This window comes from Arvicola amphibius, chromosome 1 (assembly GCF_903992535.2).
Source record: "Arvicola amphibius chromosome 1, mArvAmp1.2, whole genome shotgun sequence".
NCBI lineage: Eukaryota > Metazoa > Chordata > Mammalia > Rodentia > Cricetidae > Arvicola > Arvicola amphibius.
In genome coordinates this window covers 61628026-61655354 of record NC_052047.1, presented here as the reverse complement: position 1 = coordinate 61655354, position 27329 = coordinate 61628026, and the positions used below count along the sequence as shown (strand labels likewise).

The window sequence follows — 27329 nt, the reverse complement described above, 5'->3', positions numbered from 1 at the left end:
GACACTATTCAAGAGCGCTCACTGGCTAATTTGTATTTCCCTTCTGGGATGTGGCGCTGTAGTCGGCCCACTTCTCTGGCTTCCTCACACACCCTGGCAGAACACAGCGCCTGTCTTCCACACACCCATCACCCCCCACACAGCATTTCTGTTAGGGCACCACATTGACATCATCTCCGTCTCTACATTTCTACTGCTTTCCTCAAGGTTTATTGCTAGTAGCTGGTCAGAAAACAATGGTTGGATGTCTGAAACACTTCTGGAGATTTCTATGTCTCAGGTCACTTTTCAACCAGGGGCACCTCAAGTGCGAGGTCAGTTCTTACTGTCTCCATAGGCCGGCCTCATGCATGACAGTTCTTAGTAAACAACAGGTGCAATAAACGCTTGAATGGTTAAGCACAAAATTTCTCAGCTGATGACTCACTAGGGAAAGAGTAGGAGAATAAAGAATAGGATTATTGATAGAGGAAGAAGTCATGATCCAGTGAAGTCATGATCCATGGGCACTGGGTGGTAGAAGGGGCAATTGGCTGGAAAAGCAGTCTGGTTCCCACAGTCTAGACAGGGCTGTTCTTCATAAGCAGGGAGAAGAGGGCTCACAGGAGCCACAAACCAGTGGTCTTCTCTTAAACCCAACAAGTCAGATACAGAGGTGGGTATAATGTCTATGAGGCAGAAAAGCAAACGGTCTCAGAGAGCTTCCTTCCAGTTTGTCAGCGTCACCAGACTCAATGGGTCCACCTCTTGGTGGGCATCTAAAGGAACAGAACACCAAAGTAGTCATGGCAGCAAAACTTATTTGCACCAAATGGGAACACGGAGAATTGCTTCCAAAACTGACTCCCAGACCAGAGCAAACTGGTTTATTTATATGGGGGATGTGGACTCTGGAGACAAAAGTGTCATCACTTGCCCGGGTGGGGAGCACCCTGCAGAGTCACAGTCCGACTGCTTGCTCTTTCTATTTCCAGGTTATAAAAATGGAACTTGGGACTCTGACTCTGAGTTATGAGTGCATACTGCCCAAGGAAGCTTGCAAAACACTCTGCTTCTGTAAAACAACCTTAAAGGTATTTGTCAGAAAAAAACAAAATCTTATCGTTGGGGTTCAGAATACTGTGTGGAACCCAGTCACCATCCTGCTTTCTGGTAAGCTGGGAGACAAATTCATTCAAACCTCAGTCACTTCTCCCTGCTCTTCCTGGAACTGCCTACAAACCATCGTAGACGGGCAAGGCCAATACTACAGAGCAGGAATAGCCAGGAGACGGGGGTTTGGAAGTCCAGGCTTGGATAGAAGGTTATTTTTCTGCGTTTAGATGCTGGAAACTGGATGTTCTTGGGCTGCGCAGCTAGAAGCAAGGCTAATTTTGGTCATCCAGAGCTTCCATAGATCGGAATAACCCGGGACTCACTGCTCCGGAGACCAGAGATCATTTTAAAATTCTAGGCCAACTAAAACCACAAAAGCGCAGATTCTTTTGGGCCAACTAAAATCACAAAGGAATACGGTTCCTCTTAGGACTCCGAGTCAGCCCTAGGAGCTGACACCGGAAGTGCTGCGTGATGTCACTTCCGTCGCCCTGGCAGGCGCCGAAATGGATGCTCCGTGGGCTCGGGAGGAGCTTCGGCGGCGTTACCTGTTTCCTTCCGAAGCGGGGCTGGACTCCGAGGACGACGCCAGACCGTCAGGTGAGGCTCCACGGGCTGTGGTCCAGGGCTCACCAAGTAGGACTGCGAGGCAGTGTCCAGGGCCCGACAGGTCTTGGAACCCTCGCGTCCTCCCCTGAGCGCTTCCGCCTTCTGTGGCGAGCCGATTTAACTGGGGTTTGGCTACATCCTTTAAAACTAAAACCAACCGTAGTTTCTTAGTCTGAAGAATTAATCCCCGAACCTATACAAAGACGTGTGCAGTGATTCATTTCAGCTTTGCCTGTAATACGGCACGGATGGAAATGCCTAGCAAAAATCTCGCTAAATACATTTAGATTAGATGTATCCCTGCCTGGTATATCAGGTAGACTCCCCGCCCCCTGAGACAGCGCTGGCTGACCTGGAACTCGCTTTGTAGACCAGGCTGGCCTCGAACTCACTGAGATCCTTCTGTCTCCGCCCCTCGTCCCTACTCCACTCCCAGTGCTGGGATTAAAGGTGTGTGCCACCAGGCTTTTGTTTGTTTGTTTTTGTTTTTCGAGATAGGTTTTCTCTGTAGCTTTGGAGCCTGTCCTGGAGCTAGCTCTTGTAGACCAGATAGGCTTTTATATATATATATATCCCTGTGATTGGTTTTTGGAGGAAAGCGCAGAACAATGTATGGTATGCCATCATTTATGTACAAACTACAATTCATGATGTATTTTTGCTTGTAGATGCACAAAATAAGGATGAATTCCATAAGAACTGATAATGTTGGTTGCCAATAGGCTGGAGAACTGTAGGGATGAAAGACAGTTCATCTTAGAGATACTTGATCTGGATGTTGTAAAACCTTTGTTCACTTATTAGCTTTTCAGAATACTGGCAACATTGTGCCAAGACACGACAATATATGCATTTTGAGAGTATTTTGAGAGTATCTTCAAGAACAGGCGTTAGTACTAACTCTGCCAGAATGCTTAGCGCTCTCAGAATCCAGAGCTGAACCTCACTTGGAGACCAGTGGCCGGTTTATGACAGTACAGAGAGGGCGTGCTAGGATCCCCTCATTTTTGTTGGCAGAGAGAGAGAGATGACTAGCCTATTGTCTGTGCAGAACCATGCTTTGTTGGGACCAGAGCTCTGGCATGCCATTTCATGTGTGAGCTGCCTCAAAAGCTGATGTCTGTGGAAAATAGTTTGGTATAGCTGTTATTGTATTTGGCATTTCCTTTGTGTGTGCGTGTGCGTGTGTGTGCGTGCACTTACACTCATTGGTACATGCACTTTTGGAGCCAGAGGTTGACATTGTGTATCTTCCTCTGTCAGTCTCAACATTTTTTTTTTTTTGAGAACAGGTCTCCCTTGACCCCAGGATCCACCTGTCTCTGACCCAGCAGTGGGCGAGAGACATCCATTGCCATGTTTAGTTTTATGTGGGTGCTGGGGATGAACTCAGATTCTCATATTTGTGCAGCAAGCACTTTACCCCCTGAACCTTCTCATCCCCATACATTTGATATTTTTCTTTCCTAGAGGAAATGTGAAATAAATTCCCATACATCTGGATAGCATTGCTGTACCCAAAAGATTATAAAGGTGTAAATGTGATTCCAAGGTCATTTAGAAGGCATAATTAATATATTGAGTGTATTTTTATAGTGAGCTCGTATTAACTATTTCAGCATATGTAAGTCTACAGTTTTTGTTGTTTGCTTGTTTGGTTCTTGGCGTAGAACTCAGGACCTCATGCATGCTAAGCATGTATATTCTACCACTGGGCTACATCTGTGCCCCTACATACAAATTTATCTTGACGGTCTTGCTGAAGAAGCTGGCACTATAGTGGGAGGGATTCCAGGTACTGGAAAGTTCCAGGAGATGGCTTTATATGGTTTTAAAAACCAGTTAAGTTCAAAGCTCAAAATCTTCCGTGTTTTGCAGAAACCTCCACAGCTGTTGAGAAAAAGGAGAGACCTCTTCCAAGACTTAACATTCATTCTGGATTCTGGATTTTGGCGTCCATCGTTGTGACCTATTATGTTGACTTCTTTAAAACCTTAAAAGAAAATTTTCACACTAATAGGTAAGAAAACCTTGTTTCACCAGGCATAGTGGCGCACGCCTTTAATCCCAGTACTGGGAGGCAGAGGCAGGCAAATCTCTGAGTTCAAGGTCAACCTGGTCTACAGAGTGAGTTCCTGGACAGCCAAAGCCACATAGTGAGACCCTGTCTCTAATAACCAAAGAAAGAAAAAAGACAACAAAAAATCTTCTTGCTTCATGTTCAGCATCTTATAGTTTGTCAGTTGATTCTCAGAATAGGTCAAAGCCGACAAGATGGCTGAGTTGGAAGCGCTTGCCGTTACAAGCATGTCAACCTGAGTTTGGTCCCCAGAATATATGTTTTTTAAAAAAGTCAGTTTGGTGGTGTCTGCCTGCAATGCTAGTTCTGGGTAGGTGGAGTGGGAATTTCTGGACTTGTTGGTCACTGAGTCTGGCTAAATCAGTGAACTCCAAGTCTGGTGAGAGACCCTGTCTTAAAAACAAGGTAGAAAGTGACTGAGGAAGACACCCAGTGTTGAGCTCTGCTCTACACACATACATGCAAACACACAACTCAGGTTGACATACTTGTAATGGCAAGTGCTTCCAACAGACACACAGCCTATATACAACACACACACACACAGAGAAACACACACCAAAATCCAGTTAATTGTTAGTTTCTGTCAGATGTGATGTTGGAGCAGCTGCTGGTGATACAGAAAAGACGAAGACGTAGGGGAAGGGTGCAGCCTTTCACTTCTGGTATGATACACTTCTGGGGATGCAGTGTATGTCAGATCTTAATTGTCTTCTTCCTGTCTCACATGGCCCTCTCATATGTCCCCTTCCCGCAACCCCTGTTTATATCATGTTAGCTGTGTGATGGGCTAGGTGTGTCAAGTAGCTGCTTTAGCAGTCATTTTATGATGTCGCATACAGAAGACCATCTCATTGTACCTTGAATGTATGCGACTTAAAATTGTCCCTTGTGCCTTCTGAAGGCTGGAGAAAAAAGGCCTGAGGACTAGAGGAGGGGTGAGAGCTGTGGCCTGAGAAAGGTGTGTTTCAGAGTAGTTAAGAAGGGGTGATTAGAGGCTGTGACTCAGAGTTGCCTCGAAGGTCAATGGGAGGAGTCGTGAGATTGTGCCTGACTCCTGGTGTCAAATAGCCCTTCATATCCAGGACTGGGGAGCCCTGTTCTTCATCCCAGGTGTCGACCATAGAGCAGGAGTTGTGGATCGTGTGCGAACAGTTTGGAGGCCATCGGATATCAGAAAAGAGGGTGACGGTGGCTATGTCACAACTGGCACATGAGGGCCATGTTTAGTGCCAAGAGCGGTGACTGGACTTAACAGTAGGGCCATAAAAGATGGAGACTGGAACTCGGTCTTGCTGAATCATGGGAATACAGTCCTCAAGGAAGGCTTCAGGTCATAGACTGCTTGTGGGAGAAACCAAACAGGCAGAAGGAAGAAGCTGTCAAGGCTGTGAGGCATGAGGGAGTTCATTTTAAGTCCTGGGGAAGAGTCCACTTGCTCTTCTATGAGGAGGTGTTTCTTTAAATACCAAGCTCCCTTCCCATCCTTCCGTCCTGTTCACCATTCCCTGGTGGGCCTGTGATTGTCTGAGTGAGTTGCAGATGAAGAAATGGAACCCAGCACCACTGTCTTAGGCGTCTTCTTCCTGAAAGAGGCTGACTCTACTGGTTTTCCTTGCTTTCATTTTGCAGAGGCAACACTAACAGGGTAGAGGTTTTCATTGTGGTCTGGAATCTAGGAATAAGTCTGTCGGTCTGTGGGATTTAGTGTCAACCAAGTCTTTGTTACCACTCTCCAAAGCCATATTCTTTCCTCAACTCTTGTCAGTGACATCTTTCAGCTGGTGTCGAACCTGCTGGGAGAGAGGAGAGGACCAGAAATCTGCCACTTTAGCAGCTGCTTCTTCCTTAATTACAACTTGGGACAAGCCCAGGGTGGTTGTAGCATGGAGGTGGAGGCATTTCTGATTCCAGAAGCTCATTTTCTGCTGTAGCATGCTCATTACCAGGCAGCATGGTGCTGCTGGGTAGATAGTTGCGTATGCAGGATGTCAGGACACCTGGGAGTGCTGCCTATAAGCCTGTGCTGGGAAGATAGGCTTTTCAGAGCTTTACATGTGTGCCCTTTTATTAGACTTTCCTACAAGTGACCATTAAAAAAAGATTTCACACAGATGATGTGTTGGATCGGCCACAGTGGTAAGTAGGGAGCTTGGGACCACATGCCCTTCTGTGGCAGAGACAGTGTAGATATCAGACATTGGGGCAGGGCTTTGGGAATGAAGTTGAAACCATAGGCCTGACCTCAATACAGTGCTCTTAGAGGCAAAGGAATGACACACATCCAAAGACCAAGGCCATGGAGATCTCGACTGCTTCCTCCAGTGCTGTCAGCACTTTCTTGTCCTTTGTCTCCACAGCTGGTTTCTCTTTGGTGGGACCCTGTTGTTTGTCAGCCTGTCAGTCGCATTTTACTGCATCGTCTATCTGGAATGGTATCGCGGGATTGAAGAGTATGATGTCAAGTACCCGACGCTGGTGCCCATCACCACCGCAACTTTCATTGCGGCAGGAATTTGGTGAGTGGGTGTGGAAGGTTGGGTGTGAGTGAAGACCAATTGTTTTGTGGTCAGGTGATGGTGATGTAACCTGGAACCTAAACTAAGCAACAGGGTATCCCGGGGAAAAGGGGTTCCCAGGTCTTCTGTTCTTTGGGGTCTCCTCACTTAGTTTCTTTCTCTTAATCTGCCTTAGTTACTTTAGACACAGATGTGACCTCTGAACATACTCTGTTTGCTTTATTAAGGGTCTTTCATTGTGATGGATAAGACACACGAAAGGGAAACTAAGTACAGCTGAATGAGTAATCATGATTTTAGCCCTGCTACAGATCTCACTCAGGTCAGGGAGGAGTGGAGCCAGTGTCACCTCAACCTTCCTGCCACATGCAAACGCTGCCTGTCTTTGTGAACATGACTTTTGCATCCAATAAACACTGTTTTATTTGTCTGTGTTTTGAACTTTAGAAAGTCGATTTGTACAGTCACCATTCTTTGACATTTAACTGCACATGTGAAGTGGGTGCTGGTCACCTGTTTTCTCCAGCAGTTGTTCACTGCCGTTTGTCATCCCTCTGTGTAACTGAATCCTAGTGTATCTGCTGTGCAGGCACACAGTCAGGCCGCTTGTAGTTTGTGTTGTTTTGAAGGATGCCATTAAGAACACTCTTGCTCTCTGTCGCACTTACGTGCGTGTGCATCACCCAGGTGTACACACCTCCAGCTTCACTGGCCTCACACTCTTCTCAAGTGATTGAGCTGTCTCTGTCTTTATCTGTGGGTTCCATATGCATGGATTCCACCAGCCAGTGTCCCCAAAGTGAAGGCCGTTTGTTGAGCACGTGCAGTCTTCTCTCTGTTGTTCTCTAACCAGCGTAGAAATGTGTGTGGCAGCTCACAGCATATGGTGCTGTAGGATCCTGGAGCTATGACGTAAGGGTGCGTGAAGGTGTATGATATGGTACTCTTCACAAGGCAGTGGGACATTTGGAGATTTTGTATCTCTGCAAGATCTTGGAGCTATTGGTCCCCAGGTTTGAAGGACACTCGTCCTCTTTTCCCTGTGTGTCTAGTGGCATTGTGTAGCCTGTCGTTGTTCCGCAGTAGAAGTAGCCTTTTCAAGGTTACATGTCTTTCACAGTGTGCACACGCCAGAGCTGCTTAACCCATTTCCAGTTGCACACACACAGCTACTTTTATGCTCACACGGTGCCAAGTGAATCCACCTTTGTAAGCTCACAGGTGCTCGGTGAAGAAGAAAAAAATACTTGCTCCCTGAAGAAAAACCTGTAAATTACAGAAAAATGTCTCTCAATTAGAGAAAGCCAAGCTTCAGCTTTTCGACTTTTCTTTATGTAAAGTAAATTCTGATTTTTGTAAAAGTCTTTTTTTGATTTTTAAATTTTTTTCCCCATGATATTTATTGGGCTCTACATTTTTCTCTGCTCACCTCCCTGCCTCTCCCCCCCTCCCCCCTTCAACCCTCCCCCAAGGTCCCCATGCTCCCAATTTACTCAGGAGATCTTGTCTTTTTATACTTTCTACTTCCCATGTAGATTAGATCTATGTGAGTCTCTCTTAGTGTCCATATTGTTGTCTAAGTTCTCTGGGATTGTGGTTTGTAGGCTGGTTTTCTTTGCTTTATGCTTAAAAACCACCTATGAATGAGTACATGAGATAATTGTCTTTCTCTGTCTGGGTTACCTCACTCAAAATAATGTTTTATAGTTCCATCCATTTTCCTGCAAAATTCAAGCTGTCATTATTTTTTTTCTGCTGTGTAGTACTTTATTGTGTACCACTTTTTTTTAATCCATTCTTCGATCGAGGGGCATTTAGGTTGTTTCCAGGTCTGGCTATGACAAACAAAGCTGCTATGAACATAGTTGAGCACATATCCTTGGCACAATTGAGCATCCTTTGGATATATACCCAAAAGTGGTATTATTGGGTCTTGAGGAAGGTTGTTTCCTAATTTTCTGAGAAATCTCCACACTGACTTCCAAATGGGTTGTACCAGCTTGCACTTCCACCAGCAATGCAGAAATGTTCCCTTTTCCCCACAACCTCTCCAGCATAAGTTGTCATCAGTGTTTTTGATCTTGGCCATTCTTACAGGTGTAAGATGGAATCTCAGGTTGTTTTGATTTGCATTTCTCTGATGACTAAGGATGTTGAACATTTCCTTAAGTGTCTTTCAGCCATTTTAGATTCCTCTGTTGAGAGTTCTCTGTTTAGGTCTGTGCACCTTTTTTTTTATTGGATTATGTGATCTTTTGGTGTCCAATTTCTTGAGTTCTTTGTATATTTCGGAGATCAGACCTCTGTCTGACGTGGGGTTAGTGAAGATCTTCTCCCATTCTGTAGGCTGTCGTTTTGTCTTGTTGACCATGTCATTTGCTTTACAAAAGCTTTTCAGTTTCAGGAGATCCCATTTTTTAATTGTTTCTCTCAGTGTCTGTGCTGCTGGCGTTCTATTTAGGAAGTGGTTCCCTGTGCCAATATGTTCAAGTGTACTTCCCACTTTCTCTTTTATAAGGTTCAGTGTGGCTGGCTTTATGTTGAGGTCTTTGAACCATTTGGACTTGAGTTTTGTGCATGGTGATAGATATGGGTCTATTTTCATTTTTCTACATGTTGATATCCAGTTATGCCAGCACCACTTGTTAGATATGCTTTCTTTTTTCCATTTGATATTTTTTGCTTCTTTATCAAATATTAGGTGTTGGAAGATGTGTGGATTGATATTTGGGTCTTCTATTCGGTTCCACTGGTCCTCCTGTCTGTTCTTATGCCAATACCAAGCTGTTTTCAGTACTGTAGCTCTGTAGTAGAGTTTGAAGTCAGGGATTGTGATGTCTCCAGAAATTCTTTTATTGCTCAGGATTGTTTTGGCTATCCTGGGTTTTTTGCTTTTCCAAATGAAGTTCAGTACCGTTCTTTCGAGGTCTTTGAAGAATTTTGCTGGGATTTTGATGGGCATTGTATTGAATCTGTAGATTGCTTTTTTGTAAAAGTCATAAAGGTATATGTATATTCTGCATAAATGTACTTTCTTTGACCCAATTTTGGCTGTAGTTGTGCTGCTCACCACTGTGAGGTCAGTATTACCCCTTCCATGGTGAGGGTGAACCAACGAGATTGTTTTACTTTGTCTCCTGTAGTGGGAGCATCCCCAGAAATGTCAGATAAGTTTTAGACCAATGGCTTGTGGTTACTTGACTTCCATATCTATCCAGGATTTTATATTAAAACCCATAGCTAATGGAAGAGCTTATTTAATTTTTTATGGGTTTCCCTGGTAGCTTCTGCTCGTATCAGTTGAGTCATTGAAACACTTGCTTTTAGAAAGTGTTTTATTTCATTTGTTGACAAGAATACTGTTTTTTTTTTTCAATGAAGATTTTATAGCATCATGTACGCCATTTCTTTTTCATGATGATGCCTGAGATGGTAAAGTAGGCTGCCGCCATTTGAGTTTATGGTTCATCCCACATGCTAATTTGTAGTTGGAATTTTCTTTGGGTTGTCAGCCAGCTTCCCAAATAAAGATACTTACACTCTCTGCCCATAAATCCCACCCATACCTCCTCCCTCGCTATTGGCTGCTTAACTTTTTCTTAGACCACTCATGTTCCTTAGGCAGGCAAGGTGAAACAGCAACACATCTTTGCATAAGTAAACAAATATTCTGTAGCATTTCTCCCCTTTCTGTCTAAATAAAAAGAAAGATTTTAGGTTTAACATAGTAAGAGTATACACAATAAGAACAATTATCATGAAGAATTACATTTACAATATCCAGTTCATTTGCTTTGGCAAATTCAGAGAAAATACTCCATTATCTATCCTATCTTAGTTAAGTCCAAAGTTGTATATGCAATTTACTTTCTATCTTAACTTCTATTACCAACCCCAAATTATCTTTTTAGATCTCAAAACATTTCCTTAGATAAACAATTTAAGCTTTTGTATTTCTCAACCTTAAAACTTTACGTCTCTTAATGTAAGTTTCTTTTCTGAATTTGGTAACAGGAAAAACTGTAATTATCTTGTCTTCAACTCCATTAGAGATCCTAGAGGGATATTCTATTACCTGAGTAAACAGGAAATGCAGACCAAGCAACTTCACAAACTACGGAAATGACAGAAATAGCTGGCTGTCTGGACAATCACTTAAGGTTCCTCTGCAACATTGGAGCATCCATCTTCAGCCTACGGGCCTATAATTGTAGCTGAATGTGAAAAAATCGGGGGAAACGCGAATCAAATAATCCCAAGCTAACTCCAAAAGATTCCAGTATTATTCTTTATTGCAAATGGGAAAACCCACAGAACGGAAATGAGGGTCCAACTTCAATGTGTGGAGTGCAGGAACAAGAGAGCTAGAGCTGGGCGGGCTGGTGGTTTTCTCTGGGTACCCAAAAGGTCACACCCCAACCTGGTTCAGCTTCTTAAAGGTCATTGGCTAAAGGAGGTTTCCCATCATAGAATATCTGACAGACCCTTGGATTAAGCAGGAATTTTGAAGAACCATCTTACCTTGTCTTGGCAAAGTTTAGCAGTCTTTTTCCTTTGTGTCCTGCTTGTCTGTTTGTACAGTATACTCTCAACAGTTGAGGCAAGAGCAGTTTCTTGCCCAAATGGCTAGCTTTGCCACACTGAAAGTGAGCTCCATATGGAGGTTATTTGACACTCATCATCCTTTTATTAAGAAGATTGGTGCTTCCAGGAGCAAATGTGTCTCACTGTCACGAAAAGCATTAGGTTATTAAACATCTTAAATGCCATATTCTGTAGGTCTCTGAAATGTTTGAATATCGCCTATCTAAAATTTATCTGTTTAACTCTGAAAAAATACCTAACATGACTACAAGCTTGATTGTTATGGATGACAAACTACTAATCTACATTTTAAAATTATCCTAAATAGTTTGTAATAATAGCTTCAAGGACTAGAACTTTGTAACACATTTTTAAGTGAGCTGTAGAGGTACAGTACCTTAACAGTAGAAACACATATATGGTATAACAAAAATAACCTTAAATTTGTGTCAGTTTACAAAAATCCATACCAATATAAAATATTTGAGATGAATAGTTGTTTTTTTTTAATCCTGTATTCCTATATCCCTACTAAATGATGACAAACATCCCTAAACCAAAAATCACCCACCCCTCCTCATGGGAATGTGGGTGTGTTCTCTAGGCTGCGTCCTGTTGTCTGGGGTGACAGCATTCCCAGGGGACGCTGAGGAAATTGAGATAATGGTTAGTCCTAAGAAAACTACTGTAACATTTGTTTCCAGTCTCTGTGATGGAGAAGCGCAAGGCTTATCTGAAGACCTGACTAGAATAATCTGTGAGGCTGGGCAGTCGCAGCCAGCAGCCTTGGAGTTGTTCTGAAAGCAGAACTCAAAGGGAACTATAACAGAGGCATCTGAAAGACTGTATCACCTGGGCCACCCTTTTTCATTGGTGTCTGGTCCCTTTGCTCTGAAAACATACAAACTTTCAAAGGTAACAGTCATATCTGCATTAATACAAGTATGGACGATGTGTTGTACACAGCCAGCCAAAGATGATTTTTTGTTTTATGTTTGAGCAGGTAAAAGGCATCTGTCAGCTTTATAAGTTTCTTTGTATTGTATAACCAAACCTATACCCATGCCATATGAATGGATGACATGTAATAATACGTCATGAGGACTCTGTAGCCGACAAGATCTATCACGTCTCATCCATTGTAAGAGCTGTTCCCATGTCACTCGTCTTTCTTTATGTCTGTAGTCGGGATTTTCAGGAGGTCTCACCTAATCAGATCTGGTCTCTATTAATTTTGATGGCACCGACAACCTTTCAATTCCTGTGGAAACAAAAGCATAACCTCTCTCCAATGCAATACATTTTATGAATTCCATTTTAAAGTTAAGATATCCTTAAAGTATCTAGACTAGTTGAATTCAGCAATTCCTTTTGCAACCCCATGTCTCTCAACAGTTCGTTTGCTCATTAGGATTCAAAAATTCAAAGTCAACAAAGCACCGTACAGGATCCAGATGCCCTGTGTATTAAGCTATCTTTACGTGGCTTAACACTTTACTCTTTCTTTAAAGAATTTACTTAATTATTTTTATTCTGTTTTTTCTCCTGTGACCCTCTAAACCTATTTTCTTTTCTTTCTTAAGCACCTATGCACACGGTAACCTGTTTAAAAGTTGTTTTGTTTTTCCCCACTGTGCACCTCTAGCATTCTCTGACCACGTGAGCCAAACCTCAAACTGGCAAGCAGCAACTAGGCCGTCTTCTGTGCGGCTCCGGCAGTTGTCTCCACTCCTTCCTTGTGTCTGTGAAAGTCGAGCCTTAAGACCTCAGGCCTGGCAGAGAGCTTTGTTTAACAGGAAGCTGCATTTGCCCGAGAGCTGCATTTAACTGCCCCAGCTCTAGGAAGTTGGTACCCGCACTGTGGCAGGCGATTTTACTTAGCTTGCTGTTTCTACTTAGTGTGTCAGCTGCTCAGGGCTCTGCTGCACAGCAGTGCCTCTTGTAAAGGAGGCGTAGCCGTTTGTTTCTTCAGCTTTCTCAGGCCAACCAGCTTCCCAAATAAAGGCATGGAGCTGGGTGGTGGTGGTCCATGCCTTTAATCCCAGCACTCAGGGAAGAGGCAGGTGGATTTCTGTGAGTTCAAGGCCAGCCAGGTCTATAAAGTGAGTTCCAGGACAGCGAGAGATACACAGAGAAACCTCGTCTCAACCCTCCACCCCCCCAAAAAAAAGACATGGAGACTTATTATTAATTATGGTTGTTCATCCTTAGCTGAGGCTTGTCCCACTAGCTCTTTTAACTTGACTGTTTCTATTCATCTGCATTTCACCTCAGGGCTTTTTTTTCCCTTTTTCTCTCATTCTGTAGGCCCTACTTTACTGTTTCCTCCCTTTCTGGCTGGCTGGCTCCTAACATTCTCTCTGTTGTCTCCTTTCCTTTCTCCCTGAGCCTAATTCCTTCTCTCACTTCCTCTCCCGCACATCCTGCCTATACCTTCTCAGTAACCAAGAGACTTAACATCTCTTGAGCCACACCCCTTCAGAGGCTCTTGTGATGCCAGGTCCGGGTACTGTTTGAAGCAGTGGTGGCATTGTTGTCGTGGTGCTGTGTCTAAAGAGACTTCATGGATAGACACTCTCGAGCTCCTTGAATCCAGACTCTGGAGCGGAACAGAAGAGCTGTGTCATCTTATTGCTGTTGTCAGCGGTTTGCTTTTGGTTTCTTTCAGCTTCAACCTGGCTCTGTGGAACGTGTGGTCTTTCTTCACTCCCTTGCTGCTGTTCACTCAGTTTATGGGGGTCGTGATGTTCATCTCGCTTCTCGGATAAGCTCAAGGTAGGATCCCTAGAGTGCTGTTTCTAGCAGTGAACAGTGAGAACGCCTTGTGGTCACTTCCTGAGAGTTCTGACAGACTGCCTGGGAATCATTTCCTGCTGTGTCTGCACCAAAGCGCATCACCACTGAGCACAGTCGCAAGGACAGAGGCCAGCTTCACAGGGTGTCGTTCTAAGTGCCCATTTTTCAGAGATGGCACCGCTTTTCACAGAATCACAAAGCAGCGTTCACGTCTTACTGCGGATAAGTTCACGTGAGGCTGCTTTATGTTGTGTGGATGACTGCTGGATGGATGGGAGTAACATTGATCTTACCCCATTTGGAACAAATTCTGCCATTTTCTGTAGCTATTGGATAGATGGGTGCACTAGCCCTTTTTTAAAACAATTCCTTTCAGAGGCTGGAGAGGTGGTTCACTGATTAAGATCAGTGGTTGCTCTTCCAGAGGACCTGGGTTCAATTTCTAGTGTCCACAATGGGCTCACAACCATCTCTAAGTCTAGTTCCAGGAGATTTAACACCTTGGCCTCCACAGACAAAAGACACACATGTGGTGCATATACATACTCAGAGGCAAAACATTCATGTACATAAGGTAAAAACAAATCTTTTACAAATTCTGTTCTTTTTATACTATTTAGAGAATTTATGTGTCCCTGTGAGCGCCCCACCCCTGCCCTGTTTGGGAGTATTGATAAACATATGTTGAATAAGTGTACAGTACTGAGAATGGTCATGCTGTGATCAGGGTGAAAAAGACAGTCCCTCCTTTCTTTCCACTCACATCCGAATTTGGAGAAAATCAGCTCAACAGGATGGTTTGCAGACGGAGAAATGGGGCTCAGGAAATGGGGACATCAGCTGAGTGATGGGTGGTACTGAGGACCGGGTCTCCCAGCTGATGAGTGGATATACCCTGCAGCCCTCATGGGGGAGTGTGATCAGAAGAAAGAGATGCAACAGGAGTTGCTCGCCACCATCATGTTGACACAGACATTGTCCTCCAGCATGCACTGTCTAGAGACCGCTGAGATTCACAGGACCCCTTGTCCCTGTAAACATGTCATTTTAAGAAGTTCAGGGTCCATGTGTCATCCTATTCCCACAGCTTTGGCTAACCTCAATTCTCCCCCCGCCCCAATAAAAACAAACAAACCCAGAAAACCACACAACACAGTGGCTGAGATCTTGGGCTCTGGATGTTTGGTTGCGTTTCCAGATGTTTGGGTGCTTCTGATTTCCATGTTTCTGGGTGTATGTTTGGTGGTGAGAACTGTGTGGTGCTGGCAGGCATGAACATTATTGCTCTTTTTTCATTGTGTATGAGTGTTTGCTTGTATGTATGTATGTGCATCACGTGTGTATCTGGAACCCACAGAGGCCACAAGAAGGCATAGGATCCCTTAGGGTTGGAGTTAAAGAGGTTGTGAGCTTTCATGTGGTGCTGGGAATTGAGTTTCAGTTCTGCAAGAACAGCCAGTGCTTTAACCACCACACCATCGCTCCAGTCACATATGCTTTGTTTTTAAGTGGAAATTCATGAGCTTAAGATGTTTCACGTGATACATAAATGTTGTTTTCTTCCAGACTTAAGAACATGACCATTCAAAGGGAGCAAAGCCTCCAGCTTGTGCCCCTGACATGAAGGAGAAGCCTAGTGTGCACGGGTGTCTCTGAAGAGTGGTTTCTGTGGGAAAATTGTGGCTTTCTGAATCTGCTGTTGAAATCAGAATAAATGACTTTCTCTTGAGTGTTCTCAAACAAGTGATTTGTTTGCAGTTTGTGTGACACAGAACTCAGGAGTGTGACTGTCAGATTTTGGAGACAGTGGTGGGTCTTTACAGGAGCACAGTGTGCCCACAGTTTTACAGACCCTCAGGGCTAGCTGCCCTTGTATAAGGTGACTGGACGCAAGTATGAAAGAATTGTGTTGTCGCCTTTAGTAGTCACTGGATAGCTCATATTTGTCTCAGCTTTTTAGGGAGAGGACAAACAGAAGCATTTTATGGTTTCCTGCTACTTTGGATTTTACCATTATATAAGTTATTTGGCTTTAGCATATTTTAACATATGTACTTTTAATAATGTTTCAGTATATATATATTTTTTCTGTAACATCAATAAAATATTTTTATAACTTTCTTGTGCATTTTGTTAATACAAAATTGGGGTCTAGCTTCTGTGTTTAGCTGTTTGCAGTTAGAAGCCTCTGTTAGAGGAGGTTAACTCTGTTCTTACGTGACTCCGTAGCAACCAGTCTTTGTGCTTTGAAGTGTGGAAATGCTCCCAGGATGCCTGTCACAAGCACTGGGACACAGAGATGCTTGTGGGTTTCTTTCCTTGTGCAGTGACTGATGTGGTCCCACTGGGACTCAGGCACACTACACACTAACTGGAGGATTTCCAGTTTTGAAACTGTAAACTGGAAAAAAAATGCTTGTCCTTGGGATTAGGGAAATAGAAATAATGTGTGTAAGGCACCCATTCTAGTCTCCAGATATAGTAGCTCAGCCAGGGAACAAGAGTGAGGAGGGGAAGAGAAACGGCAAGGTTTAAGGTGGGCCACACATAATCAGCAGAGTCAAGCCACTTTGGACCTCACGTGTGAGGAGGTGTGTGGAGACTGTCACTTAGAATAGAGAATGACCAAGCAGAGGTCAGAGTCAGATAGCCAAGGGTGTCAGCAGTGAGGACACTGGGCAGGCTGAAGACTGCTGACCTACCAGCTGGATCGGCTGTCCGACTTTCTTAGGAAACATGACCCTGACAGTTGCTCACACGGGTTTTATAAACTATCTTGCCTAAATTTTTAAAATTTAATCCATGGTTTAAAACCTGATTAGACAAGGGTCAAGTACTGTGGCCAACTAAGATGGTAGGGAGAAGACTGTTGCTTAGGAACCATTTAATTCTTCCATCTGAGCCAGGCACTACTTGAAGCTACTCAAGAGGCTGAGGTTAGAGGATCTCAAGTTCATGGCCAGCGTAGGCACCTGAGTGAGACCCTGTCTCAGAAGGAAAAAAGACTGGGCCTCTAGAGCATTTGCCTGGCATACATGAGGCCCTAGTTTCAACCTCTAATGCATTAAGTAAGCAAATGCATACACAAACATAGGATCATTCCCGGTATTTGCAATGCCAGACTCTGACACATGCTATTTCTGGAGCTTTTAAAAAATACTTTTACTTATACTTGTGTATGGTGTGTGTGTGTGTGTGTGTGTGTGTGTGTGTGTGTAAAGGTTATGTATAGTTATCCCCAGAGGCCAGAATAGGATGTTGAATCCTCTGGAACTGCTTTTGCACATGTGAACATGTATATACACATGCGTACTACACATACTGTATTCACACACACAGAGCCTGTATCTCCTTAAGCAAATGGAGTTCATCAAAGGCAGTTGAGCCACTGAACCAGGTCTTGCTAAGGGTGGCAGGCAGGATCCTTGTGGGCTTGGGGACTGGGCTTTTGTAGCTGAGGTTAGGATAAATGGTCCTTTGAAAGTCTGACTGCACTGGAGATGGAGCCCAGGGCCTCACTCCAGCACTAAGCTGCATTGTCTGCCTGTCTTTGCAGTTTCTTGGAGACTAAGCTCAGCATTCCTTGAAATGCAAAGAATTATGGTTTCTATAATCAACTGTCTCCGATACTTTAAAACTGAGGTTGTGCTGGATGGTGGTGGTGCACACCTTTAATCCCAGCACTTGGGAGGCAGAGGCAGGCAGATCTCGGTGAATTCAAGGCTAGCCTGGTCTACAGAGCAAGTTCCAGGACAGGCTTCAAAGCTACACAGAGAAATCCTGTTTCGAATTCTCTCCAAAAGAACCCCCACCCCAAAAAAAACCAACTGAGGTCACAGTTGTTTTGGCTACACAAGGGAAGTGTTAGGATAGAACAGCACAGCCATCCCTGGTTGGGGAAGGCTAAGAAGACAGGGAAGTCCAAGAGTAGAGTAGAGACTATTCCAGAAAGGAACATGAGTTCACCAAAGGCTTCGGGTTCTGCAGCTGAGGAGCACTTTCTCCCTATACCCTTAAAGTGTGATGGTTCATTTCTAAACAGTCTGAATCTAAGGGATGGTTGAAGTTTTTCTTCCCTCATTCAGTAGTTTTGAGACTTGTGTAGCCCAGGTTAGCCTTGGACTTGCTATGTAGGTCAGACTGGCCTCGAACCTGTAAACTTTCTACCTCAGCCTTCTCAGTGCTAGGATTCCAGGCCTTTGCCACCATGGCCAGTTTACAAACCCTTTCATACTTTACTTTGAGTGTAATCTTTGTGCAGTGGGCTGAGCCATTCCTGTCAGCACGCAAATGCATTATGCAGTCTTCCACCTATGCACAAGCGTCTCATGAGGCTTCTCCACACTTCTTCAATGAGGTCCAGCCTTTGATCCCCCTATTCATCACAACTACCAAAGACTTTTATATCCATTTTCTATCTCTTTATTCTGCTTTTGAAATTACAGTGGGATGTGGTGGCAAATGCCTGTGGTCTCAGCCAGTTGCGAGGTTGGCTGAGGCAGGAAGAGTTTTTAATCTGACGCCAATCTGGGCTACATAGATCCCATCTCAGAAATTTTAAAGAGATCTGAGGACATCGCTCAGTGGTGGAGTGCTTGTCCAGCATGTGTAAGGCCCCGAGGTCGAGCCATAGCACCTTCAGAGCGAAAGGAAATGAAGTGCAGGGAACGAGTTCCATCACTTGTGAGAGAGAGATGAGTCACAGGGATGTGAAAAGCTCTGTCCTTCCCAGCCTATATTCTGGCTGGAGTGAGCAGACCTGAGTCCAGCATACTGTGAGCCAAATATCCACAGCATCCCTCACTCCCCACAACCCTTGCACCATCTCTTTTGTGACCATCAGAACTTTCCTTACTCAGTCCTGTGTCCCTGTCAACAGGGGTCACCGGCGAAAGCCTCCCCAGTCTTCTCTGATCTTTGGACTCAATCCCACTTGTTTCTGTATGTTCCGGGTACCTATTGCTGCATAACAAACCACACCCAAATGTACGTGGCTTCAAACAACGGCCACCATTTATTCTGCTCAGGAGTCTGAAATCTGAGCAGGGGTTGGCAGGGACACCTTGTTTCTGCCTCACAGGGGCTAAACTCAGCTGAGGCTGGGAAAGCCCCTTCCAAGATGCTTCATTGAGGTTGGCAGTAGGTGCTGGTTACGGGGTTCATTCTTTGTTGACCTCTTCATGGGGCAGCTTGGATTTCCCAGATTCAAAGGGAAGGGGTGTGACTTTCACCATCCTTAAATGCATGTATGACCAGCTGACTTGCAGGTGGAGCCTCCAAGTCAGCATCCTAGTTCTGAGCAGAGAGATGGTAACTCTGGAGTCCCCCAGCCTGTACTAGGTGCTCTGATTTGGAACTTATAGCCCAGCAAAGCCAAGGGACACTGGGGTGGCTTTAGCAAATGGTGCTAGATATGGTGTCTGGCAGGAGCCAACAGGAAAACCATGGTGTAGATCTAAAGGGCTGTAGAATAAAAATGGCCTTCTACAGATGTTATTTTCCACGAGACAACTTTTCTGTTTCTGAGAATTAAGTGACCCATAGGACTGCAGTTTCCATTATGAGCTGGGTATTATCTGATCTCTCCAAGCACGAGGTTGGGTATATACAGTGGTGTGTGTTGTCAAAGCCCATGTGGCATGTAAGACACTGAACAAGCTGACTGGCAGGTGGTCCATGACCCTTCCAGACTGACACCTGCTTCGTGGCCTTGATTCTTCAGTCCACATTTACAGTAGCCTGAGAGTGTCTCATGATAGAAGCAGCAGCTCAGGCCATCTTTACAGGTGCTTCTGCATGACAAGATGGCACCAACCCAAAGTGGACAGCCACAGCCTTGCAGTCCTACCTAGCGCCAACCCTGGTGGGCAGTAGTTCGAAAACCCCTTCCTATGAGCAGAATGGAGACCGACTGGTATGTCCCATGTTGTCTTGTCTGAATAAAGAGCTGTGAAGAACAGAAACATGCACAGGGCCATGGGTGAGTTCCGGAAGGCTCGATGATCAATGACTATCTGAAGACCAAGACGTGGGGAAGAGGGCTGAAGATGGATCGCCGAATGAAGTAGGTTAGCACACTAACACACAGAAGGCTTCAGTGAGCTCAGCAATAACCGGGGTACCTTACTTCATGGATCTGCCTGGGATAGGTGGGGCTGTGTTGGACCCTCTTACCATGGAGGGAGCGGGCATTTTCCCTCCTGCACTGGACACACAGGACCTCCCGTCATGCTGTTGGTGACACCCCCGTCTGTCTACTTATGGGTGTGTCATTGTCATGAGATCTCACACACACTGATGAGAGAGATGTAGCCATGGGAGGACCGGGAGCCTTAGCTTACTCAGGAAGGTATTTGTCTTGTAAGCATGAAGACCTAAACTCAATCTTTAGACTCTACATTAAAATAAGAAAGTCAGCATGGTGGTGCACGCTTGTAATACAGCACTGAGGAAGGAGGGGTGAGTGGATCCCTGAAAGGCTCATCCTAGCTTGTGTGACAAGTTGGGGTGGGGTGGGGGACAGGAACAGTGCTGGGGGAATGACACTTGAGCTTGTCTTCTGGTCTCCATCACATGCACATACATGTGTATCCCCTCCCACACATACACTCATGTGACCATGGCATTAGCTCAGAGCCCCTTTTAGTGTTTACTGCAAGGTCTCTCTAGAAAACAAAATGACAGAGAGAAAGCAGCCACATGTGAGTGAGATTTCTTATACAGTTGGTCGTATCGTGTTGGTGTGGATTTCCTACTTTGACTCCTATACCGCCACCGTGTATGGAAGGATCAGGAAACCGCCTGGAAGGTAAGCAGGGCTTAGCCACAGAGCCACATGGAATGTGAGCAGGGCTCCTCCACATCCGCCACAGAACCCTCAGATACTTTGGATATTATTTCAGAGGGAAAAATACCTCATTTTGGCCTTGCCAGTAACCAGCCACCACGATGCTGGGAAAGACATGCAGGAAGGGTGACATGATGCCTTGGTAGCGTTTTCTCGGAGACCAGTCCCTCAGCAACCAAAGGTTCTTTTGAATCTGTGGCGTGTCATGGATTTGGGACTAGGATGAAATTTATGGGCTTCTAAACTGACATTGATTGATTGATTGATTGATTGATTGAATGTGTGTACATATCACTGTGAACCTGTGGCTGTCAGAAGACAACTTGTAGCAATCTGTCCTCTCCTACCATGTGGGGCCAGGCACCCAGCATGGGTTGATAGACCCGGTGGCAAGTGCCTTCCCTGCGGACATCTGGCCTGGCTAGTGCCGTTCCCATCCTTCTTTGCACACGTTGGAAGGCCCTCCCCGCTTGCTTTCTGCCTTCCACAAGGAGAGTTAGTCCAGCTATGGAGCCCTTGCAGATGCTGCCTCCTGCCGGGAACCTCTCAGCCTTCTTAGCAGGGGGCTTCCTGGGACGTCTGTGTCTTCTGAAGGGCTGGACAACCTTAGGGTTGCTGGTTAGCAGCCCAGTGCACTGAGTTCAGGCTGCCTGCTGTAGCGTCTCACCTGACCATTGGTTTCCAGACTGCCCTGGCCCTAATGAGTCCTCAGAACCAAGCACAGAGTGCAGAAAATATCTCAGTGGGGGCTGAATGAGCAAATGAAGGTGAGGCAAGGCCCAGGGTTCAGCGGACCCAAAATTTCCGACCCCTCCCCCACTTTAGCAGCCATCACCAGCGGTTGTAGTGTCCGTGTGCAGGGTTCCATGCGAACAAAAAGCATGAGTTTCCCTGTTAAAATATGAAGAAATTAATTAATTAATTAAAATCGGCTACACTAGAGCGTTAAAACCAAGGCGGAGCGGGCATCTCTACCTGTGCCTTGCCTTGCGCTGCACTCTGAGAGTTCCATGTCCAATTTACTCCCCGTTGCCCTCTCGGACCACTCTTCTGGGCTCCCAGCTGTCCTTCTGGTCAAGGTCAACCTTAAGACGCTCTTTCGCAGAAACCAGCTGCGCTTCGCTTCCTCTTGGCACCAGAGCCGGGGGGCCTCGTGGACAGCGGCTGTGAAAGACTTTGGAATGGAAGCAACTGGACTTTATGCCACCACTGGGGACCCTTTTCCTGGCTCAGTTACCACGGGAAGCGAAGTAGCTCCGGAGGAGGACAGAGAGGGATGGCATCTCCTTGGGTACTGGCTCCAGTCTCAACCAACGTCGAGGTCCCCACGAAGACACCCAAAAGTGACAAATGGAGAGACCCTTCCTTCCAAGAGGCCCCTTGTTGTTTCCCACGCTGAGCCAGACACACTCTCAGGTCGAGGGCAGAGAGACAAAAAAACAAAAACAAAAACAAAAAAAACCAAAACCAAAAACAAACAAACAAACAAACAAAAACCTCAGTAGATAGAGGCAGGACCAGGATACGCAGACGAGAAGGACCCATGTATACTCGGGCCTTGCGGGCCCACCTAGAATTCTGGGGGTCGGGGACACAACCTTCGGTGCAGCCACGCCCTCAGCAACTCCCTGATCTGGCTTCCGCGACTCCGTGTGTCCCTTGGTATCCCACTCCTCCCCGCCAGCCCCGGAGCCGGCGGACGGCACCTGTTGCGGTCCCGCGTTTCCGGGGCGCCGGGGTGGGGTAGGCGGGCTGGGCATGGGGGTGGAGTGCGGTGGCACAGGTAGGGTAGAGGAACAGCGGGGTTCAAGGTTTAGCCGCAGAGACAACTGGCTGCAGGGACCGGAGTCAGCCATCAGGAGCTCCGGGAGGAAGGCTGACCAAGGGCCGAAAGCACTGGGGGAGGGCAGGATCTGAGGGCACGGGCGAGCACGACTAGTGCCCAGAGGGCGTGGGGAAAGGACAGGAGCCAGGAGCAACGCGCGGGGCTGGAGCAGCCGCCTGGGGACCAGACTGAAGATGCCTGGGGGCCCGGGCGCGCCCTCCTCTCCCGCAGCACCCGCAGGCTCCTTCCCTGCCGCGCAGTCGGGGATCGCGGCATGCCCGTCGCCCCCGCAACCCCTGGCTGAGGGGTCTCTACGGGTCTCCGGTCCTCGGCGCAGCGCCAGTGTCCCACAGAAGCTGGCGGAGACTCTGAGCAGCCAATACGGGCTGAATGTGTTCGTGGCAGGGCTGCTATTCTTGCTGGCCTGGGCGGTGCACGCGGCGGGTGTAGGCAAGAGCGACCTCCTGTGCGTGCTGACCGCGCTCATGCTGCTGCAGTTGCTCTGGATGCTGTGGTACGTGGGCCGCAGCTATGTGCAGCGCCGCCTCATCCGCCTCAAGGACACACACGCGGGTGCGCGCTGGCTCCGTGGTGAGTGCAGCCGGGCCGCCCTCCACGCCTCTCCTTGAGATTGAACTTCAACTCTATGCCTCATCTCTCCTGCTCTCCCCGTGGGTTTCCCTTCTCTACCTTTATTCTCTGCTCAAAGTTCTCCCTGCTTAAAGTGTGGAGGTTACACACCCTCTCTCTTGGCACTCAAGACTTCTAAGATCTGGCCTCTGTAGACCTCTTTCCTTTGGAGTTCTCATCCACGGCTGCAGGCTGTCAAAGATTCTCAGTTCCAGTCAGTATTGAAAACCCCAAAGGTCTTTGCATATTCTGTTCCTGTTCTTGGAATGTCATTCCAGCCTCACCTTGGTTTTGCTTTCCTGGCCTGTTCCAAGGCCTTCCTGAGCCTGCAGCGTATCCTATCACCCAATTCCGCGTTTCTGTCCACACCTCCGCCCTTGCTGTGGTCTCGACATTTCTCGTCCAGGCAGCTGCCTCTCCACACCATCGAGGGGAGCCTGTGCTCCGTGGTCCTAGAGTCACATAGCCTGGCTTGGAGGAGGTGCTGAGAGGATGAGGGGAGTCCTGAGGAATGATCCCAAGGGACACCCTGACCTACTCAAAGGGGGCCAAGGCCATGCAGGGCAAAGGGAGAGGGCTGGGATCCAGGGCAAAGGGAGCAGACCTGATCCAGGGCAAAGGTGGCCTCCTCCAGCTGCTTTCTCATTTTAGACTGTAATTTCCCTTACAACCCGCTTCTTGGTATTTGCACACTTGACCTCAGGCAAAAGCCTTGGTTCCCCCTTGACCCCAACCCCAGGCTGAGCCTCTGCAGAGGGGGGGTCTCACTCTGGAGGGGACCAGATGATGATGATGATGATGATGATGATGATGATGTGTGTGTGTGTGTGTCACAAACGACAAACCTGGTGCTCTACCCCAGGATGTTGACGTTTTACCTCTTCTTTCCAGAAGCATCCTTTTTCCTCACTCACCTCCGCATCCTCCATTTTTTCCTTCAGCTCTTCTTCCACCTCTCCCCCCTCCCTCCTGACTTTCTCCTCTCCTCTTTCTTCACCTTCTGTCCCTCTCCCTCCACCATCTTTTTTTCTTCTTTCTTGTGTCCTTCCTTTAGTTCTATTTCCTCCTGTTTCCCTTCCTCTTTCCTTCACTTCCTTTATCCCTCCCTCCATGCTTCTCTCCTTTCCTCTCTGACTGGTCCTGTTTCTTCCTAGGGTTGGGAAGGTGGAGGAAGAAGCAGGGCAAGAGCACAGACCAAGGTCCCCTTGTGGACAAGCCCCGCGTTGTTCAGACACCATGTAGAGATGGCGTAGATGAGCTGATAGAGACCAGCACACAGTAAGCTGTACAGACCCTCAGGAAATGGTACCCAGGAGAAGGTGTAGGGAGAGAGTGGGAGGAGAAGAAAATAGGGAGCTAAGTTGAACAACAGAGGGCTCACGGTGTCGATATGCTCAAAGAGTCCAGAGGAAACCAGGACTCCAAGGAATACATAGTGGCTGGCTTAGGGGACCATACAGACCAAGGTGGAAGGAAGGGGTCCTGTGGGGGAGTCTGGCACTACAAAGAAAGGGGGGGGGTCAGCATGAATTCTGTGGCAGCCCAGACCTGGGAGAATAGCACACTTAGGATATGTGGACCCTCTGGAAGTTGTCCCGTAGTGATGTAGCCGTTCCAGCAAGGCACATGTGCTGTGCAAATGCTGTTGGCCATGGAAGACACACGGTTTGTACTCCTCTCTTCTGTCTCCTTAGCTCTCCTGTGAATTAGATAAGAATCACAGTTACCTTATGGGGAGGGGCAGGAAGATGTTGAGAGAAAGCAGCTTGCCATGATCTGGCCACTCCTGTGAACAATTGGGTTCATTTGGGAGCAAAAAGACAGTTGCCATACTAAGGTGCCAAGAGGAAGCGCCTGGCCCTGGTAGGGACTGAGGTTTCCTTTGGACTCTTAGCTGGAAAGACGGGTTTGTGACAGAATCTCAGCCCTGACTCTACAGGGGTGGTTGGGGTGGAGTGTGGGGACAACATGTAGGGGGTAATGGGTTTAGTGATGGGTGGGGGACTGGCATATCCTGAGGCTGATGCTTTGGGATGAAGTCCCCGCCCCCTGACTGTCAAGTCCTATCCCTGGAACCCCAGGACTGAGATTTTCTATGGGAAGTTGTGGGGCTTGGTTTGATCTGCAAGGAACCTCTTTGTACAGGAATTATTTCATTCTACTTCCTATGAAGGAGGAAATACTTTCTTAGCAATAAAAAAAATACTGACCCACTTAAGTAATTGGTAGCAATGTTGCACCATGAATCTCTGTCTTTGCTGGCTGAGGGAGGAGTTCCTCTGTAGCCTAGGAACCTGGGCCTGCCTCCCGAGCAGCCAGTGAGCAGACTTCTTACCAATTAGTCACCACTTTCCACGGTCCTTCATTGCTAGCCTGACCAAATGTGATGAAGCCGGGATGTTTCCCTTGCTTTTTGCCTGTTTCAAGACCAGAGATACTTTGAACACAATTTCTGGAAATAGTGAAGGTTACAGTTGTACTTACTGAGTGTGTTTAGAATGCCAGGCTCATTTCAGTCAGGCACAGCTATTTTGTGAATGGTGGGGGGGTGGGTCCCTCCTGAATTTATTCCACAATTCAACTTTTCACAGTGGTGGCTTTTAAACGAGGTGCATCTATACCTGTGTTTTCCCAGACCTCTGTCCAATACACTACCACAACCATCCCTGGAAATGGGCTACACGGGGACTGGGGTCAGTGTTCCTAAGGAACCAGAGGAAAAGGGACAGATGTGAGCTGCCTATGAAAGGCTGGTCCAGAGGTGGCCATAGGACAGGCTGCAAAGGTGAAGGCAGAAACACAATGGTTCCTGCATGGAAGGAGGCTGCCTACAGGGACACACTGGAGGTGTGTGTGTGTGTGTGTGTGTGTGTGTGTGTGTGTGTGTGTGTGTGTTCACGAGCATGTGTACATACAGGTGTGTGTTGGTGTCCTCAGGCAAGTTGGCCAAAGACAGAGGAGGGGAAGAGAAAAAGATAGTGGAGAGGAAGAACCAAGGGAGGGGGAGGAAGGAGGAGAGAAGAGGCAGTTGGCCTGGGGGACAGGCTGTCCTTACTGTCTGTGCTGGCTGTGGGCTGCTGACGGCAGACGCAGCAAGCTTGAGACCATGCTGCCAGCTCCACAGCTGGACCCATGCTGCCAGCTCCACAGCTGGACCCATGCTGCCAGCTCCACAGCTGGACCCATGCTGCCAGCTCCACAGCTGGACCCATGCTGCCAGCTCCACAGCTGGACCCATGCTGCCAGCTCCACATCTGGGCAGCTCTTACCACTTTGCCTTTGTGTCCTTAACAGTTGTAGTGATGGCATACCCCCCCCCCCAAAAAAAACAACTTAAGGTAGGAAGAGTTTGTTTAGCTCAGAATCTCTGAGATTACAATCCCCTGTGGCAGGGAAGCCACAACATCATGAGCTTGAAAGAACTGGTCACATCCACATTTAAAAGCAGACAGCAATGGGTTAATACATGTGTGCTGGTGCTCTGTTCCCCCCTTCAATCTGTCTATCTCTTTCTCCCCCTCCCTCCCTCCCTCCATTCTCCCCCTCTTCTCCTCTTCTTTCACTCCCATGGTCCAGCATATGAAACGGTTCTGTTCACATTCAGGCCGAGTCTTCCAAATTCAGTTAATTCAGGTCCCTCACAGGCATGCCCGCAGACAATCTGGATAATTCTGTATTGGAACTCCCTTCTCAGGTCATTCTGGATTGTGTCAGGTGGGTCATCACACACCTCAAAGAGAGATCCCCACGGACCAATTCCCATTTTCTCTTAGCCCTCAGTCTGCTTTCTGCCTCTGTAGATTTGGCTGTTCAGGAAACTTCCCTGAGATGGATGTGTGCTCTTGTGGTGGCTTTCTGTCCTTAAGGGTGGAGTTTTCCATGTCTTGAGGGTCTTGAGATGGTGCTGCCACTGCCTGGTGATGCTGACAGGGCTTCAGGAGGAGGCTAGCTTTCTGTCCCTGGAAATAATCCCCTGGGATGGGTGGTCCAACAGTACAACAATACAGATGACAAACAGGCGACATCCTCCCTCCCCTTTTCTCTGTCTTTTGAGCAGGAGGATCTTGGACACCGCCCTGGATAGTGGGGAAGGAAGCCCTGCTCTGCTTTGACTTTTGCTGGGACAATGTCTCAAACTGACTTACTCAGGGGTCTAGACAGAGAGCCTTCCTTGCCTGCCTGCCACTGCTGGTCTCTGGCAATGTAGAGATGCATTGCCTGGCATGGCCTCATTTGGAGTGGACAGAGGAGGGCCAGAGACCAGCAGTGTGGGAGCAGATGGGGAATCTGTAGAAGACTGGGGGGCTTAGAAAGTGATCCCCAGAGACTTACTCCATGGAACTC

General features: G+C 46.9%; 2 protein-coding genes across 3 annotated transcripts in view; both read left to right on the top strand.

The window, feature by feature from the left end:
- The first annotated feature begins 1544 nt into the window (after positions 1-1544).
- Positions 1545-15803, top strand: Tmem128 (transmembrane protein 128). Its single transcript, XM_038317044.2, has 5 exons — positions 1545-1695; positions 3583-3724; positions 6145-6303; positions 13556-13662; positions 15250-15803. The coding sequence occupies exons 1-4, from the start codon at positions 1602-1604 to the stop codon at positions 13653-13655; spliced, it is 495 nt and encodes a 164-aa protein (XP_038172972.1). The 5' UTR covers positions 1545-1601; the 3' UTR covers positions 13656-13662; positions 15250-15803.
- A 5249-nt stretch (positions 15804-21052) lies between these two features.
- Positions 21053-27329, top strand: part of Otop1 (otopetrin 1) — a 29793-nt gene continuing 23516 nt past the window's right edge. Inside the window, exons 1-2 of one of the 2 annotated variants that reach the window (XM_038317664.1) lie at positions 21053-21160; positions 22661-22946. In XM_038317664.1, coding sequence (XP_038173592.1) covers positions 21053-21160; positions 22661-22946 — 394 coding nt within the window. Of the gene's footprint in view, positions 21161-22549; positions 22947-27329 lie in introns of those variants that run through there. The other variant, XM_038317657.1, reaches the window with a different exon arrangement.